The following is a 20,318-nucleotide window of genomic DNA, read 5'->3' as shown; positions in this document are numbered from 1 at the left end:
GAAATCTATTGTTAACGATTCAGTTGAAAACGTATAGCTTGGGTTCAGAGGTCCCTGGACTCCGTTATTGAGTGGATTACCATATCAGGCCTCGAGTTCATGTATGTCCCATTATACGGGGGACTTGAAGGGAATATTTATTCATGGTAATTTCATTGGAGAAGTCACGTGACCATTACGGAAACACCTCGAGGAAGACTTCCACCGACATTGCTCTTCAGATGCGAAAGTTCAGTTCTGCGTTGCTTGATTTGCTATGCAGTAGGCTGTCAAGGTTCAGCTGACAGCAGTTCAGTCCAGTGTGCGGCCAGTTTTAGAAGTTTTTTTATGTGAGGAAACAAGACTAGTCTTCCGCTTGTCGTCTTGGCTTTACGATTTCTAAGTAATTATTGCCCTTTTACGCTACCTAGAGGTTTTGGTGTAATTTCTTGCGACGTCCTGAAACGGATAACTGGAAATTATTTAAATTAATTATTGCCCTTTTACGGTATCTAGGGGTTTTGGTGAAATTTCTTGCGGCGTCTTTAAACGGATAACTGGAAATTCCTTTAATTGCACTAATTGCAGAATTGATTATGTATACTGACACACGAACATACGCATATCACAAAATAGCCATACAACTTCAATGTGTGTATAAATGTTCAGTGAGGCGGGATGGTTTAGATCTTAGAATCCTTATTTGTAAATTGAAGAATCTGGAATCTAAACCATCCCGTCTCAATGAAGCCTAACACACGTACGTGTGTGTGTGTGTGTGTGTGTGTGTGTGTGTGTGTGTGTTGTGCGCCACACTCATATGCAGACTGCAAAATCGTGTGTAGTAAAACTTCACAAAAGTGACCTGTTCATGCACACAACATTTTGTGTGTGTGTTTGTATATATATATAGATATATATATATGTATATGTACATTCACATACACATATATATGTATATGTATGTATATGTATATATATGTATATATTGAATTCATGTATGTACTTACATTCCCCAGAAGGAATCAGTTAGCGGATCGTTTTCATATTTATACAAAGTTTGCAAGCATCGCCAACGTCCTCAAGAACTCGTCTGAGAGTATACTGCCACTGGCAGGGTGAAGCTGACACCCTTACAGGATAATTCCAGATTACTGATGCTAAAGCAAGGTCGGCTGGAGGCAGTTTTTTCTCTCTTACATTTTTTAACATATACATTCATGAGTTTCCATTTTCCACTCTCACACTCCGTCACAGTCGCCGACATTCCTTCACTGCATTAAATACACACGCAGGCGCACACACGAACCTGCGTGCGCACAAATGAATACATGCGCAAATACATAAATCATGTAATTTATAAATAAATATATAAAATAAATAAATATATGTGTGTGTGCGTGTATCAGGGGTCAGTGTTTACAGCGAAGTCAAGATCCACGTGTCGGGGATCCGTCCGGGAAACTTCTGCCAAAACATGTTACGAAATAAGCCGTTAGGATATGCTTATTAAAAACTGTGACCCCGACTGCGGATTAAACTACAAAGTGTGAGCGTGCGTGTCTGTGTTCAGTAAAGAAAAAGAAAGTACGAACCCATGTCACGGCACTGCAAACCTAACCTTATACGCGAATAATGCTATGCAACACAACGTATGAATGCGCAGAAGGCCGTACTTTATTCCACAACAAGCAGATAATGTAACACACGTAAGGGGCTATCAAAAGAGAATATGAAGGAAAAACAAGATTATGTTCACTGCTAATTCTCGCTCTCTCGCTTGCTTACTATTTGAGTCACCAACGTGACGAGAGAGAGAGCGAGAGCGAGTTCGTGTTAACTGCTAGTTCCCTGCGCAGATAGCTGAAGAAAGCCACGGGCATGACAATGAAGATTAAAAAGGGTTTTACTTTCGATGCCAACAGACGATTCCGTAGGCAATTTTGATATGAATCAGTAAGCTTAATTAAAAGATTAAATCATCTCTTATGGACAGAACGGCACGAAAAGTCATTGTGGCCATTAAAAATTAAACACACGTTGGGGACTTAAATAGTAAGCGAGAGAGCGAGAATTAGCGGTTTAGTCTTCTGAATCGTGACGGGATGCTCCTTGTAATTAAATGTTATGATTGTGCAATGATGTTGGCATTGAATGATAAGGTCTATCAAGTATTATACTGCCGTTTTCCTCGTGTTTTTTGTGCTCAGACGTGTCGTTGCGACGTTAAATGAAAGGAATGTGTCATGTTCTAAGTCTGCCTTTTTGAAATTTAGCTAATCCCGACAGAATTCCAGTCCGAGTGACGTTTCGCTTGCCACAAAAATCAAATGGAAAAGAAAAGGGAAAGATTTCTTCATTAAGTAGGGAAGCGTAATCTTCAGGATCAGTAATTACCTTAAATTAAATGAAAGACAATCAAAGGTAGTAGCTGGGAACTACAGCAAGATAAAAGCTGGGTAGGAATGCCTGCGCACAACAATGGCTGTGAAATTTTACTGATTGTTAGATTTAGTTTTTCTTCATTTTTAAAAAATCATCATTTCATTTAACACACATATATATATATATATATATATATATATATATATATATAATATATATATATATATATATATATATATATATATATATATAATAATGTGTATATATATATGCCTATATATATATATATATATATATATATATATATATATATATATATATATATATATATATATACAGTATATATATATGTATATATATCTGTTTTTTGTTCATTTACACATTAACATTATTTCAGCATTATATACTTCTACAAATAAACTAGGATTCGAACGTGCGCATTTTTTAAACATAATGGGTAGAAGTTATTTCAAACTGTAGTGAATTTAGTATATACATACATACAATACATATATACATACATACATGTGTGTATATGTATATGTATATATGTAATATATAATATATTATTTACAGGTGTTCGTGCGTGCGTTTGTATATAGTTGAAGTGGTTGTGTATTTGTCTCGATGCACCTGGCATATAACATATACGTAATTTGTTATCGAACATCAGTGAACATAAGCTTGTTCTTCCTGTTTTTTCTTCATTATGTTCTCTTTTGATAGCCCCTTATGTGTGTTACATAATCTGCTTGTTGTGGAATAAAGTGTGGCCTTCAGAGGATTCGTAATTAAGTGTTGCTTAGCATTATTCGCGTATAAGGTTAGGTTTGCATTGCCGTGACATGGGTTCTTACTTATTTTTTTTTTTTTTATTGAACACAGACACGCACGCTCACACTTTGTAGCTTAATCCGTGGTCGGGGTCACAGTTTTTAATAAGCATATCCCAACGGCTTATTTCGTAATATGTTTTGGCAGGAGTTTCCCGGACGGATCCCCGACACTTGGATCTTGACTTCGCTATAAACACTGACCCTTGATACAACATATATATATTTATTTATTTTGTATATTTATAAATTATATGATTTGTGTATCTGCGCATGTATTCATTTGTGCGCACGCAGGTTCATGTCTGCGCCTGCGTGTGTATTTAATGCAGTGAAGGAATGTCGGCGACTGTGACGGAGTGTGAGAGTGGAAAATGGAAACTCATGAATATATTTGTTGAAAATGTAAGAGAGAAAAAACTGCCTCCAGCCGACCTTGCTTTAGCATCAGTAATCTGGAATTATCCTGTAAGGGTGTCAGCTTCACCCTGCCAGTGGCAGTATACTCTCAGACGAGTTCTTCAGGACGTTGGCGATGCTTGCAAACCTTTGTATAAATATGAAAATGATCCGCTAACCGATTCCTTCTGGGAAATGTAAGTGCATACGTGAATTCATATATGTATATATGCATGTACATTACCCAGAAGGAATCGGTTAGCTGATCATTTTCAGAGCAAGAACAACTAGTAGTATCGTGTACAAGTCGTAACCTTACTAGGTGCTTGGATACAGAATAATGTTAGTGTTTCTCTTTGTTCAGTTACCTACATTAACTTTGCATGATAACTGTAGTATCGTTTTTTAGTAATCTGAGAGGAGTTGTTTTGTTAGGCTTACTCTTACAAAAATTGTATAATAGAGCTTCAGACCTGATACTTAACGCCTGTTAAGCCTACTGGAACCACCTGGGCAGTAGAGGTTTGGCTCGATGTCGCATAGTAAGATGGTGATGATGAGGTCTTTACTCGGATTAATGATGAGTTAAATGTATTGTAGAACCAGTCTTCATCGGCAAACCGTAAGAAAAGTATCCATGCAGAACTCGGTGCATAGGGTACTTGTCAGAAATTGGCGGGAGGGTTCTTGGAAAAGATTACTCCTACTGTTACTGTACTATAAAATTCAGATGTAGGTCTTTGAGCAGATTGCGATGACTAAATATTTTGAGTTAACGCACATGGAAGACATTGCAGGATCAGTGTCGCGCATGAATTTATGAGAATAAAGGTACAAGGGCTATATAATGATATTGTTTGTAAAGGTAGTCGAATGTTTATTGTGCGTACCCGTCTCCACTCTCCTTGGAGGGAGGAGATTCCTCTGTCGTGTAATCATTACTGCCACTGTCATTCCCGCTTTCAGTATGTCATCAAGTATGACAGATCACTTTGGGCTTCGCATCCCAACGCCAAGTTAGCTTTGGTATTGAAATCTTAAGAAGGAATCATTTTTCTACGGCAGCTGGGATTTCTGCGTTACTTACATTTACCTGTCCGCTTATTGACAGTGCCGAAGCGGGAGGGAGGTCATCGTGGAAATGATTCAACCCAACGCAACGCTTTTTGTCGATCGAGAGACGCTTCGCCTCTGTGACGAGTGTGCTTTGACGTCATTAAAAGCCGCAACCGCAAGTCGTTCCAATATTCTCTCTGATGAGTTTTCTAATGGGGCCTCTCTCACGATTCTGGGGCTCTCGACTCAAAATAGCGGTTCCATGATTGTGCCGAAGTGTTTCATAATACATCGTGTGGTTTTGGGTTTCACTGTGTCGTCCTTATCTGAATGTTCATATATCTTTTAAACAAGCTCTCTCTCTCTCTCTCTCTCTCTCTCTCTCTCTCTCTCTCTCTCTCTCTCTCTCTCTCTCTCTCTCTCTCTCTCTCTCTATATATATATATATATATATATATATATATATATATATATATATATTATATATATATGTATATGTGTATATACTTTATATATATATATATATATATATATATATATATATATATATATATATATATATATATATATATATATATCAGTACAGTATAAATGTGTGTGTGTACGTGTGTATATAGTATGAGATCAGAGAAATTGGCTAGAAGGTACACAAAAACATATTCTGATTAAGAGTCGTAACGTGAGTGCGTGTATGCACAATACTTGCTTCAAGACGTTGAGTATTTTTAACTTTCCACATTTTCCTTTTCCTTCAATCGGTCAAGATTCAAGGTTATTTGGGTTATTTGTGCTCTGCTTTCAGGAAATGTCCACGTTTTAACGACGGTCTTTCTGCGACTGTTGCTTAGCTTCCATAATGGATGAAGGCTCTCTCTCTCTCTCTCTCTCTCTCTCTCTCTCTCTCTCTCTCTCTCTCTCTCTCTCTCTCTCTCTCTCTCTCTCGCCCACACACACACCACTCCCCGCTGTTATAATAATATGATGCTGTGGTAAGCATAATTTTGGCTTTTATGAAATTGTTTTACACGTGGTGGAGTTTTGTAATGATTAGCCCATTATAACGTAAAAATATTTTGCTATCGTGTAGAATTATTATTATTATTATTGTAGTTTTCATCGGAGTAATGAAATTGTTTTACACGTGGTGGAGTTTTGTAATGATTAGCCCATTATAACGTAAAAATATTTTGTTGTGTAGATTTCTGACTTAATAATAATAATAATAATAATAATAATAATAATAATAATAATAATAATAATAATAATAGTATATTTTATTATTATTATTATTATTATTATTATTGTAGTTTTCATCGGAGTAGTGTTTTATGCAATGAAAAACATTCACAATATTTTGGATTGCTCTCTCACTTTTATTGGCCATTTGCATGTGCAAATGGACTGTTATATGGACCTAAGGGACCTCCCGTATGTAGGTCATGGAATTTTTACGAAGGTAGTCAGCGGACTTGTGGCGCCCTTATCTTATGGAGTCTATCTCGGGTCTGAGTCTCGTTTGGAAGGAATGCATCCCGTGGAAAGAGAATAGGCAGCCTTTTTTTTCTCTTTTTTCTTTTCGTTGGAATATTGGAGATAAGAATAGTTCTACTCTCTCTCTCTCTCTCTCTCTCTCTCTCTCTCTCTCTCTCTCTCTCTCTCTCTCTCTCTCTCTCTCTCTCTCTCTCTCTCTCTCATGGAGCTAAAAATATCAGAAAGAGCGAGCAGAGGTAGATTAATAGTGCCCAAAACTATACCAGGAAAACTAAGGAAAGCACACAGGACATTAATCCACCACGCACCAGCATCGATAATGCAGCGTCTATTCAATGCGTTACCAGCTCAGCTGAGGAACACATCTGGAGTGAGCGTAGATGTGTTTAAGAATAAGCTCGGCAAACATCTAAGCTGCATCCCAGACTATCCAAGATTGGAAGTTGCAAAATAGACCGGAAGATGCATTAGCAGTTCTCTGGTAGACATCAGAGGTGCCTCACACTGAGGGACCTCCTGGGGCAACCCGAACGAACTGTAAGGTCTGTAAGGTAAGGTCTCTCTCTCTCTCTCTCTCTCTCTCTCTCTCTCTCTCTCTCTCTCTCTCTCTCTCTCTCACGAAGCGGGTTTTCATAGTAGAAGGGAAGAAAGTAAAAAAGGACGGATATTATTATTTTTATGTTTAACCGTGAACTAATCATATATTAGCCCGTATATTTCCCGTGTCATTTTTTCTCGAAAACACTTCATAGCAGTGTTTGTAACTTTCGACTTTGTTTCTCATGGATATTTTTCGACAGTGTCAGATGGTCGTATTGTAGATGTAGTTACGGTTACGAAAGGAGATGAATAAGGTGAAAAAAAGGCGAGTGTTTTAGCAGCGTTTTGTTTCCATTAAAAGTTAGATTTTATCTCAAACGGTATTTAGTAATACCGGATGTTGTATACTTTCGCCAATGACACGTTCCGCCAGCATTTCACTTGAGATGACTAACGTCGTATGATAAAGTTCCGATGGAGGACTATATATATATATATATATATATATATATATATATATATATATATATATATATATATATATATATATATATATATATGTATATATGAATGTCTTTTCCTGTAATACTACAGTGTAATATGAAAATAAGAAGGCCCATAAAACACTATTTAAACGTTGAAACCATATATTTCGGGCACTTGTTTCTGTGCCCCTGTTCACTGGTAGAATATGGACAGGTGGAAAGTTACAATGGTATATATACAAAAACATGAAGGTGTGGCCTTAGGCCTCCGATGTTAAGGAGGTGGCGTTTCTTAAGAAGGAGGAGATTGACCAAATTCCCTAGTGGTTTTTGGCCTCATTAGCTCCCGTTTGGCGATGGATCTGGCGGTCGCGTTTCTTGGGTCATCTTCTTCAAAAAGGGTGCGAGGATTAAGGTGTCAATGGCGTCCGATTTCCAATGTCCTCCAGACAGGTTCATATTGTTGGTTTGATTGATGATAGCAGATTCCAGCATCTTTCTTTTGTACGGACAGCTACTCTTGAAAACCAACTCCGCCCCACTCCAGTTAATGACATGCCCTGTATTTCTAATATGTAGGAAAATTCCCGAACTCTCCGAAGCGTAACGTACTGATCTTTTGTGCTCTGTTATTCTTTGCGAGAGCGATCTACCTGTCTCGCCTACATAAATGTCATGACAATTACTACACGGTATCTTGTAGACTCCGGCTTCTTCCCTTTTGTTATTTAAGTATACGTTAACGAGCGAACTCCCGATGGATTTGGGATAATGGAAAATGAAAGGATTATCAGAACTGAGTTGCTCGGTGGCCTTTTGGATGTTTTCATCGTATGGAAGCTTTATTTTGTTGTTGAAATCTATTTGTCTGTTGTGAGTGGGACCTCTGTAGTATATTTTATTTGCTTTATTAATAGCCCTCTCGATAATGTGTGGTGGATAGAGCAGTTGCGTTAGGTGTTGGCGGATCGTGTTAAATTCTTGATCCAGGTACTCATTTGAACATATCCTAAGTCCTCTGAGGAATAGGTTGCACCTACCATGATTTTTACGGAGACGTCGTGGTAGCTTAAGAAATGAATGTAGGAGACAGCGAAGGTGGGTTTTCTATATACTGTAAATGCATACCTGTTCTGTTTTCTTATGATCAGTACATCTAGGAACGGCAGTTTTCCGTCCTTTTCCCATTCTGTTTTAAATTTTATGGTCGGAACTAGCGAATTTAGCCTATTAAAAATTCCTTAAAGTCCCCAGCTATTGTCCCAGAAAGTAAAGATATCATCTACGTATCTAAGCCAGATCATGTTATGGGGTTTGATAGACGACAAAAGTTCTGTTTCGAAATATTCCATGTACAAGTTTGCTAGAAGGGGTGATAGGGGACTTCCCATGCTACAGCCAAATTTTTGTTTGTAAAAATTACCATTGAAAGAAAACACGTTGTTAGTTACACAGAGGTTGATAAGTTTTAAAGTTTTATCTATGCCAAGAGGAAAATGGTCTTCATATGGTTGTAACTTCCTCTCTAAGAAAAACAACACGTCGGCAATCGGGACTTTAGTAAATAATGAATCGACGTCTAGACTGAGCAGTTTGATGTTGTTTGAGGGGATGTTTAAACTATTAAATTTTTGTATGAAATCTTCTGCATGTTTGACGTGGGAGGATGAGAAGGTTCCTAGAAAGGGTGATAACAAGTCTGCGAGCCATTTTGATAATTTGTACATGAAAGAGCCCTGCTAGATATTATGGGGCGTAAAGGAATCCCATCTTTATGTGTTTTCAGGAGGCCGTAAAAATAGGGGAGAGAGGGGTTGATTACCTTGAATGCCTCTAGTAATTCTATGTCTTTTTTATTGCCCCCTATGGTTCTAACTGATTTGTTAAACTGAGCAGCAATATTTGTTGTGGGATCTTTCGTTAATTTATCGTAGGTCTCCGCATCGTTTAGAAGTTCTTGAACTTTATTGATGTATGTCTCCTTATCTAACAGAACTATTTTCCCGTCTTTGTCAGATTTTGTGATGATGATATCCCCCCTTTTTCTTAAGCTAACTAATGCATTTTGGAATCTTTTCAGGAGCGAATTTTTGTTGTTATTTTGCTCCAAGACATTTAGCAAAAATGCCTTTGAGACATGCCTCTTTCTTGTCATAGTTGTTTTTGCAAAATGTTTATCAAAAGCAACTAGGAAATTAAGATTACTCTCAGGACCAGGTTTTAGAGCGAATGAAACTCCAAGATTTAAAACGGTCTGTTCTTCTGCAGTGAGGGGATGGTTAGAGAGATTCAGCACATTATTGGGAAGGCCAAGATTATTCCATACGCTGTTCCTAATCAGTCTTTTTAACGTATACTTAAATAACAAAAAGGGAAGAAGCCGGAGTCTACAAGATACCGTGTAGTAATTGTCATGACATTTATGTAGGCGAGACAGGTAGATCGCTCTCGCAAAGAATAACAGAGCACAAAAAGATCAGTACGTTACGCTTCGGAGTTCAGGAATTTTCCTACATATTAGAAATACAGGGCATGTCATTAACTGGAGTGGGGCGGAGTTGGTTTTCAAGAGTAGCTGTCCGTACAAAAGAAAGATGCTGGAATCTGCTATCATCAATCAAACCAACAATATGAACCTGTCTGGAGGACATTGGAAATCGGACGCCATTGACACCTTAATCCTCGCACCCTTTTTGAAGAAGATGACCCAAGAAACGCGACCGCCAGATCCATCGCCAAACGGGGGCTAATGAGGCCAAAAACCACTAGGGAATTTGGTCAATCTCCTCCTTCTTAAGAAACGCCACCTCCTTAACATCGGAGGCCTAAGGCCACACCTTCATGTTTTTGTATATATACCATTGTAACTTTCCACCTGTCCATATTCTACCAGTGAACAGGGCACAGAAACAAGTGCCCGAAATATATGGTTTCAACGTTTAAATAGTGTTTTATGGGCCTTCTTATTTTCATATGTATATATATATATATATATATATATATATATATATATATATATATATATATATATATATATAAATAATGTATCAAAAACTATTATTTAAATACTATATATATATATATATATATATATATATATATATATATATATATATATATATATATATATATATATATATATATATAGTATTTAAATAATGGTTTCTTGATACATTACTTATACATATATATAAAGAATATATATACACATATATATATAGTATTTAAATAATAGTTTCTTGATACTTTATTTGAATAAAGTTTAATTCTGTTCAATTTCCTCATACTCGTAAGTCGTTTACACTATATCTGCTGTCGTAGGTGTTCTGCGCTCCACGTAATCTTACTCATGCTGTGTTTATGGTCATACGTTGACGTCACGCTGGTGTCTTGGGGCTGGAGTAAAAGGAAGGGGATCGCACTGCCGCAGCCTTGGTCTGCTTGAGTGGTTGCGTGTGCTTAATTCATTGTTGTATTGGCGGTGTTTAAGCAGTGGTGGTGGCCATGGTGATCATCTCGGGTGGAGTGACTCAAAAAGGGAGGAACAGGGTAATTCTCGAACACCCCCTTCCTTATAAGCACTATAAGGTTTGTTTGAAGAACCTCTTTGCATGCTGGGATGATGTATTAGCCAGCCTGGAAGGATTTGTCAAGGTGACTTGCTTCTGGACTGAATCGCTGTGTTGATGTTCTTAGTACAGCCTGGAAATGGAGCATATTTTGTATATTTTGCATGATACTTGAAAAGATTTTAGAGGTTTCTATGCATAGACGACTTTGGTTTACCTATTCTACTCTTCTTTCACCAATGAATAGTTTACTCTTAGTATCATTGTTATGGAGATGATCGCCTTGGCTCTTCTTGCGGCTGTTGTGAGATGACATTGTAGACCTTAATAGAGCAGCGGCTGTAAGTGGAAACCGTTACGTTTAAAGGACGAGTAAGCAAGGAATAAAGAACGCCTTTTTCATGGAGCGTTTCTGAACACAATTTAATTTTGAAGGCCAAAGGTCGCATACTTATTGGGACACTTAGAAGTGGAGTGTCCTATGTATACTTGATGCATTTGGAAAGGTTGCGAGGTAACCGTAAGTGTAATGCACGGAACGCAGTGTTAATTTTTTTATTTTTATTTTTACACGTTTTATGTGTCTTGTCAGTGAGAGACACCTGACTGAGACAAACAAGGAAAAGAAGAAAGTAGGTTGTGAGGCATCTTAATATTTCTTTATTGTAGGCATTTATTAAGATTTTTTTTTTTTAAATTAAGTATATAATTGTTGAATCTTTCAACAATTACTTTTGCAGTCTGGCGAAGAAGTTCTAGATGTTAGTCTGTAAGATTTTCTATTTTAATTGAATGGTGTATGGGTGAAAAAGCTGTCCAAGCCATTATATATGCGAGAATCATGTTCTGGGGCCTCATATAATCTCTCGTGGGGCAGTAGCAAATGGTGCCGCCCGGGTAACACAGCATTCCCCAACCCTGTAAACCTTGGCTGTTTGTTTATGGCTCTTCACTGCCGTCCCCTTGGTTAGTGATCGGCGCTTGTTTATGGCTCTTCACTGCCGTCCCCTTGGTTAGTGATCGGCGCTTGTTTATGGCTCTTCACTGCCGTCCCCTTGGTTAGTGATCGGCGCTTGTTTATGGCTCTTCACTGCCGTCCCCTTGGTTAGTGATTGGCGCTTGTTTATGGCTCTTCACTGCCGGCCCGTTGGTTAGTGATCGGTACTGACTTCGGTAGAGAAATACTGTCCTTATAATGTTGGATCTCTCTCTCTCTCTCTCTCTCTCTCTCTCTCTCTCTCTCTCTCTCTCTCTCTCTCTCTCTCTCTCTCTCCTGAGAATTTGATACGAAATTCGATTATATTGAATAATAATATCGGACTGCAGGTAAAGAACTTTTTTTTTAGTCTTGCGCAGGTGAAGCTAAACATCTTTCTTTTTTTATAGTCTTACGCAGGTGAAGCTAAACATCCACCTTACAAGGATTGTGTACCCTAAAAAAGGCTTGACTTACTCTGTATTATTTTTTGTTGAAATACTCAAGTAATTTTATGCATGGTTGATTTCGTTAATGTAGAGCTAATATTTACATTATTTGCCACGAGAAATTGCTCAAGACTAGGCGTGCATTGATCGTGAATGCACGAACAAATCAAAAGATTCTCAAATCGAGAATAGAAAAGTCTTGTTCCATGAAGCAATCTTGGCATTTAAGGGAAAGGTTTCCAGGGTAGCCTTAAGAGAAGGCTTTGTAACAAATCAGTATTTCATCATTCGAATTTAGAGAAAAATCAAATTCTCTCTCTCTCTCTCTCTCTCTCTCTCTCTCTCTCTCTCTCTCTCTCTCTCTCTCTCTCTCTCTCTCTCTCTGATTTTCGTGATTATTAACTGGGATATGTCATTTTTACGGTTGTATACTTACAAATTGTTGTCAGTAGTATGATGATGTTCGAGATTAAATTTAGAGAAATTATAATTTTGTGTGTGGTTCTTAATGACCTCCTTCGAATAATAAGGAATTTTGATGACCTGTATGAAACGTTCGTCGATTGGAAATCATTTTGGACTTGTATGACCTTGTACATTTTGTTACAAGAACAATTGAATGTGATAGTCCCATTTCACTGCATTAGTCGACAGTCTTAATCTTTTTCCATTTATTATTAATTAGTATGTTGGTGTTCTTTTTCGTGCATTTAACTAGGACTGATGAAATGAACAGTGATAGTAATCACGAATTAATCACAAGAGAGCTGTTCTGGATTTGCTGTTAAGCACCTTTGTACTTCAGAATCCCAAAAGGGAAATAGAAGATTATTCGGATGGTCAGGAAAGCGAATGTAGACAACTGCCCCAGTGTACTGGATTGGCAGGGACCAGGCGAGCCCTCTTAGTTATTCACTATTTACAGAACACGATTAGTGACACACACATTTGCAAATTTATGCGCCTACATCAGAATTTTTTTCGATGTGCAGTAGGTATATATGTGTATGTTATTTATATATACATATATTTAAAAAATCACAGCTGTTTATATACACATATTATATATGTGTGTGTGTATGGATTAAATGGGATTGCAATGTGACTGTAACCGACTGGCTGAAGAAGAGCTCAAAATGAATGTTGGGGAGAACTCCAGTTTCTTTGTGTAAGGGCAAAGGTGATAGTTATTTGGGCATAACGTTACTTTGTATACCTGGAACATTGTATATTAGGGTTTTGATTTAAAGTAAGTCCTGACAGGACTGGAAGGACAAAGTCCAAGATTCGATTGTAAGGTTTTGTATGGATCGAGTGTCTTATGAAACAACGGTGTGTGTGTGTCTAAGGGCGCGGTGGTGTGAGTTGGGGGAGGACATTAAGATTAAAAAGAAAGAGCTGAATGTGGCATACATATACCTAGAATTCGCATATGCTGCAAATGGTAGTGATGCGATGCTTGTGGTATGAATAGTCTTATTTGTGGAGACCCATTAGAAGTTGGAGTGTGTGTGATATTTCATCGATGGAGGAGTGACTAAGTTAAGTATTCCTTAGTTTAACCAGACCACTGAGCTGATGAACAGCTCTCCTAGGGCTGGCCCGAAGGATTAGACTTACTTCACGTGGCTAAGAACCAATTGGTTACCTAGCAACGGGACCTACAGCGAGAAATGAATTTCTATCACCAGAAATAAATTCCTCTAATTCTTCATTGGCCGGTCGGAGAATCGAACGCGGGGCCAGCAGAGTGCTAACTGAGAACGGTACCCACCCTGCCAATGAGGAACTGGAGGAGTGACTGCTTGGTGTGAAAGTGAGCCCAGATACTGGCGCGTTACGGCACCATAGCTGTTTAGTTTAGTCATAGGTGGCGAGATGAAATGAGTCGGGTATTATGACAGACAGTGTGAATGTTTGTTAGTCGTAGATATTTGAGAAAGATTGTTATAGGAAAAAGTTGAAAGTAGATTTTGAGCAATAGTAAGGTTTAGAAGGAACGTAGATGTCAAGGGCATATATCAGTTAATACGAGCAGAAATTATCGAAAAATAGAAGTGTCGTATATATAAAGGTGTTCTGAATAACTGCAGTTGATGATGGGGGATTTGAAAAAATATTTTTATATCGCAGAATGATTGCAGAAAGGAAGGTAGCAGGCGCCCTGCAAAAATTTAAAAGATGTGAACGAAAGGGAATCCTGTTGAGATAGATTGTCTTGGAAATGTATCGAACGAGGAGAGTGAAAGGTTGAGAAATGAAAGAGGCAGAGAGATGTGGGGGAAATGTGAGCTTTCATGAAAAGGTGATGGATGCGTTTCCAAGTGGTTTGGTCACATCAAGATTATGGATGACCCTGAATTGGTAAGAAGAGTGAGGCTGAGAAAGTGCTGGCTAGAATGTGTTTACACAATAATGGAGAGTGGGACAGCGTGCAGTAGGGATTGGCAGATGCCTTATGTGTAAGCATGTAAGCAAGCTAATGTGGAAGGTGTCTGTATTGTCGTAGATCCATTTTTGTAGGGGAACGCGTCAATTTGTACATATTTACTTGGTATGTGTATTGAAGCATTGTCGCTACCCAGCTGTCTTCCAGCCAGTGATGGTTGGAAAGCTGGATAGATGACTGACTACCTGTGAATGCCGAAGGCTGAACTTCTCACTACCATGTGAGGGAGAAGGGCATACTGCTAGTAAACTTTTCTCTGCTTGCTTAGAAAATTGCCACATCCTAGGTGTTAGTATTGGTGGCAATGCGTCACAGCGAGTGAGCGAGAATACTTGATTTACTTGTCTGGTTTTAAACGATTGCCGAAAGATCTGTTAAGTGGAATATGTCTGCACTGACGTCTCGGTTCTACAGGGACTGCCTTTATATTGTTTTATTGCGTGTTCGTCAACCTTTCGTGAGTGGTTTGTCAGGATGCAAGATGAATGACAGAAATATATGATATTTTGAATGTTCTTTGTCCATTGGCTGGCTGGCTGGCTTGCTTAGAACTCGCCCGGGTATTTCTTCTATTAAGTAGATATATCTTCGCTGGATATAGTAGTAAACTGCCCAGATATTTATTAGTATTTCTACTGATAGGAGTTTGATATCAGCAGTTTTGTGAACGCGTGAGCAATGGTGTGTTTCTTTTCATGATTCCTCCATTTTCATAAAGTAATCGAATCTGGAAATCGTTGTGGTGAAACTTTGGTAAATGAAATTAATAAGTTATTTGAATGAAATTTTTCCTCTTCCTGTGAATGGTAGGGCTTAGTGGTGTCATTGGTCTTGATTTTAGTAGTCGTCTTTTCAGTGCCGAAGCCAATTTTATAGTTGTCTACGTTACATCATTGTGCGTATTTTTTCGTTTTTCGATTTTGTCACTTCATCCTGTAATCCGTTGTTATGTAAAGGGTTGTGTAAAATGCCCTGAAAGATGCTTTTGAATTTCTGTACCATTTCCCTATATTGCAAAGAAGTTATCAGATCATCAGCTCCACCAGAGAAGGAGCAGTTATTCTTGATACCCTGCAATCGGGACCCCGTAAGTGCCTCTTCAGCTTGCACCGTTTTGTTTAATGGTCTGAAAATTGAATCCATCTGTTACTTCGTGATAGAAAGAAGGGCGACTTGTTGTGGATTATTTTTAGGTGGGCGCTCAATGGGAGCAGGTCCTGCGCGCGTCCTTTTAAGATTTTCACTTTATTTTTGTGCCACTTCCTACTCTTCGCTAGGCGCAATGTAAACGTTTCCATGTCAGGTAGGCGAATCGTGTCCGTCACATTGATCATATGCCCAACGACCTCGATCGACTTTTATGTTGTGGTATTCTATTGAATCTCTATTTTTCAATCTTAAATCTCATCATTCATTAACTTCCCTGACTCTTACAGTGCGGTAAAGTTTAAAGGAGATTTCCAGTGAATTTTGAAAACTACCGGTGAAATTGTTAAACATCAGAATTCATAGGATTATTCCGTGCTTGTCAAGATCTTCGTTGTTGTTTTTACATTTATTTACGGAAGTTACAATGCATTATCGTATAGAATATACTGATCATTTTCAATGTATTTCATAAAGATTAATACTTTATGTGAAGTAACTGAATATGTTTCTGTGATAAATGAATCGTGTATCAAGGGGTAGTGTTTTGTTATGCTAATTGATACATGATGTTTAAGGCAGTTTCACTTTTTTCCTTCTTTCCCTTACCTTGAGAGCATTCATTTAGTGTCTTTAAACGGTGCACAAGACATGTCTTGTTTTTGATCGGCAACGAATGCTTGCCTTTTTATATGCATTTTGATTAGACTTCTAGTCCCCAGAGGAATGCATACGTTTCTGTGTGTGTGTCTATTTATTCTCAACAACTACAAGCGAGCTATTCATATACTTGATATATACAGTGATCCAGTCGGTATTCTACGGTACGTCTGTTACGGCGAACGTTTTTGGAGACAGTCTTTTCCAGCAACTTTCATCGTCTGGTGTAGCACAATTGCATTCAGGTGAGAAAGCCGAGATGAACTTGCTGTTCGGTTGCAAGGAGGTAGAGTTGGGGTGAAGGGGGATGTGTCTGTGCATTCCCCCCCCCTCTCTCTCTCTCTCCCTCTCCCCCTTCTTTCTTCTTTCTTCTTTCTCTCCCCTTCGCATGTCTCGCTTAGCCTAGTCCAGTTTTTGTCGAGTTGTTTGATAGTTTAGTATTCCAGTCGGCCAAGTTAAGCGGAGACGTAGGCACGGGAGAGATAAAAGAGAATTCCCTTTCTGATGCTCTTGACGTCGATATGTGAGTCAAGGCTGCGGAGACAACGCTGCTACGTGGTTGGTTTTGGGAGCGCAGGGGTCGGGGGGTTGCAGTTGGAAGGTAAGAAGGGGGGGGGCGCTTTTTGCCCCCTTCCTTTCCTTTTGCTCTTTTTATGGTTCTCATTTCCGAACTTCTGAAGGATTTTCTTGTTGTGAAATTTATTTATGGATGCGACTCGCAGCAGCTTTTCGTATGTGTATGTAACTGCATTAAGTGTGCTTGTATGTAACTGAATTAAGTGTACTTGTGTTTATAGTCAGGAACAATTGAGGCTTTAATATGTAGAAAGATGTAAACAGAGGCACTTACCTTGAGTTGGTCCGTGATTCTTAGATTTTTTATTTTGTAACTCGAGAGAGTACAGTAGTTGCGTGACAGATTTGTCGGCGATCGGCTATCAGAGCGAACAGATTGCTCTGAAGGGAGGTGTCACAAGGACATAGAATTGTTTATGTACCGTTTTTAACTTTCGTTGATCAAGTGGTCCTCTCATATGATTTGCGACAGAGTTACAACATTTATACTAAGTACAGTAACATTTGGTAGAGCAGATTCTCTCTCTCTCTCTCTCTCTCTCTCTCTCTCTCTCTCTCTCTCTCTCTCTCTCTCTCTCTCTCTCTCTCTCTCATGATGTTAGCAAGTGGAATAGCCTGAGTGTATTTGGACAGTGAAGTGTATATCGAACGTCCTTTTCCAAGGTGAAGTATTTTACCTTTTTACTTTTCAAAATATTTCCAACTGAATGAGAGATTATATTGTCTCTCTCTCTCTCTCTCTCTCTCTCTCTCTCTCTCTCTCTCTCTCTCTCTCTCTCTCTCTCTCTCTCTATATATATATATATATATATATATATATATATATATATGTATATATATATATAGACACACACAAATATATACACACATTATATGTGTGTGTGTGTGTGTGTGGATGGCACTCCCCTGGGGAGTTATAACTCTGTTCTCATGTCTAGTGGTGTTGTATCAATTTGTTTAGGTAGACTTATGAAGTGATTTCAACAAGACAGTAGAGAATTTTCCAGCTCATTGCATTTTCCATTTTACATATATATTATATTATATATATATATATATATATATATATATATATATATATATATATATATATTGAGAGAGAGAGAGAGAGAATTTTACTGAACATTTAATGTCTTGACAATGTTTCTCTCTCTCTCTCTCTCTCTCTCTCTCTATATAAAATATATATATATATATATATATATATATATATATATATATATATATATATATATATATATATATATATATATATATATATATATATATATATATATATATATATATATATGTGTGTTTGTGTGTTGTGTTAATTTGTTAAAGGAAACTGAGCTCATTCTCTACTGGCTTGTTGAAATCACTTCTTCAGATGCAAAAATTGACATAAAGCCACTGGATAGGAGAACGCTTCGTAACTTTCCCATACCAGATGGCTTGGGTAAATTTTTGTATTGATTTGAATTTTATGGCAACCCTCTCCCCCCCCTTCCCAAGGACCACAAGAAACCGACATGTGTCATCAGCAAGCGGATGGTTTCTGGCGTCACCCCTACTTTTGTGTGTTAAACTCTTTTTCCTTTTTGTGAAACAACCACGCCTTAGTGTTTCAATTCGTCTGCACGATATTGCTTTGTGAAATTCGCCGTCTTTGTACTCACCATAAGGTCAACCCTCCTACTATACATAGGATTGTCGACCATAATGAAATGCTCCCAGCTCCGCGATGTCGCCGACGAATCGCTCCGACGGTAATCCAACGCACTAGAGAGTTTCCTATCACTTTTCATAACACTGAAAACACTGCAAAGGTGCCGGGATATTCACCGCCGGAACTGATCTTTTCAGTCAGGGAAGAAGCGAACACTCGGGTTCAGCCACGATTTATTATATCAGTTGCAGTAGACGATATATGAGGGCTCCCCGCTATTGCACTTCTTGATATGGATGCTGGAGGTATGCCCAACCAACTACCGCTCGTGCTGTTATTTTTGGGGGGAATAACAGCAGCAGCAGCAGTATGAGTAGCTGCAAAAGCGCGGCGGGAAACGGGAGGGGAGACGGATTGCGCGCGAGTGCCTCCGCGAACTTCGGTGGTCTGAAGTCTGTTCCCCGGCTGCAGCCATCCCGGGCTGCTTGGCATTGAAGAGTGGCCCCATGTTGCCGAGCTATGTCGCTCGTTGAAGGATGTTTTGAGGGTCGCTCCCCTTGGCTCTCTCTCTCTCTCTCTCTCTCTCTCTCTCTCTCTCTCTCTCTCTCTCATTAATGTCCCATTATGCGCGTTTTATTAATTTATTACGTGCGTTTTATATACTAAGTAAACTGGTAAGGTTAGACGCAACATTGTTTGTATGAGTTGGGATATCAGTTTTGCATTTGTTTTCAGGAAGAATCCAATAATTTTTGTCCATAAATTGTGATTTTTATGTAATTAAAATTACTCATTCAAGAAAGTTTTATTTTAATTCGTGTAGCCAGTGATAACTTGATACCAAATATGTGATGAAGAATGTGAACAAAAGGCAGCGTTCGAGAACCTTGGCTATTCTTTTATTTGTTTAAGGAAGAGTCGTGACAGTCAATAAGAAAATAAATACCTGGGTATATTTTAGTCTGCGAATCTTGTGTTGAGGTACTCTCTCTCTCTCTCTCTCTCTCTCTCTCTCTCTCTCTCTCTCTCTCTCTCTCTCTCTCTCTCTCTCTCTCTCTCTCTCTCTCTCGTATCACTGCGGTAATTGGACCCGTTTCATTTCCGTCGCATTTCGATGAAGGTATTGTGAGCTTGATCTTGCCAGCGTGTTCAAGAGAAATGGAAGCGTTTGCTGCAGCTGAAAACAGAAGTCGCACGATGCCTTTCGTGCTGGTATTGAGACCTTTTGATATTCTTCTTTTCCAGATTAAAGCAACGAACGACACTTACCGAAGTGAAGTTGATCACGTTATTCGTAAAGTATATACTTGTAGCGGTATCAGTGAAGCATCTCTCCAAAAGTTTCGTGTTTGTTTGTTTATCGCTGCGATATAGCTTGGAGGGTTCCTTAGAATGATCCAGTTAGTATATAATATATATATATATATATATATATATATATATATATATATATATATATATATATATATATACACAGTATATTTATATATAATGAATGAATGCATTTGTAATAGGTCTTTGTGCCAAGTCTCAATATAGATATAGATTATAATGATTAAAGGTCATTCTTTTGTATCAAGTTGTAGAGGAACCAGTAAATGGCTTTGCATATATATGCATATATATATATATATATATATATATATATATATATATATATGTATATTATATACATAT

At 38.2% G+C, this 20,318-nt stretch overlaps 2 protein-coding genes across 2 annotated transcripts in view; one reads left to right on the top strand and one right to left on the bottom strand.

Annotated features, from left to right (window-relative positions):
- LOC136837411 (uncharacterized) overlaps positions 1-19,143 on the bottom strand; it is a 119,233-nt gene extending 100,090 nt beyond the window's left edge. Inside the window, exon 1 of the mRNA XM_067102195.1 lies at positions 18,652-19,143. Within this exon, the coding sequence (XP_066958296.1) occupies positions 18,652-18,780 (129 nt within the window). The 5' untranslated portion in view covers positions 18,781-19,143. The remainder of the gene's footprint in view (positions 1-18,651) is intronic.
- Positions 1-20,318, top strand: part of LOC136837412 (nuclear migration protein nudC-like) — a 265,836-nt gene that overhangs the window by 116,713 nt on the left and 128,805 nt on the right. The window lies entirely within an intron of this gene.

Source organism: Macrobrachium rosenbergii, chromosome 59 (assembly GCF_040412425.1).
Source record: "Macrobrachium rosenbergii isolate ZJJX-2024 chromosome 59, ASM4041242v1, whole genome shotgun sequence".
Lineage (NCBI taxonomy): Eukaryota > Metazoa > Arthropoda > Malacostraca > Decapoda > Palaemonidae > Macrobrachium > Macrobrachium rosenbergii.
This window is presented reverse-complemented; position numbering and strand designations above follow the sequence as displayed.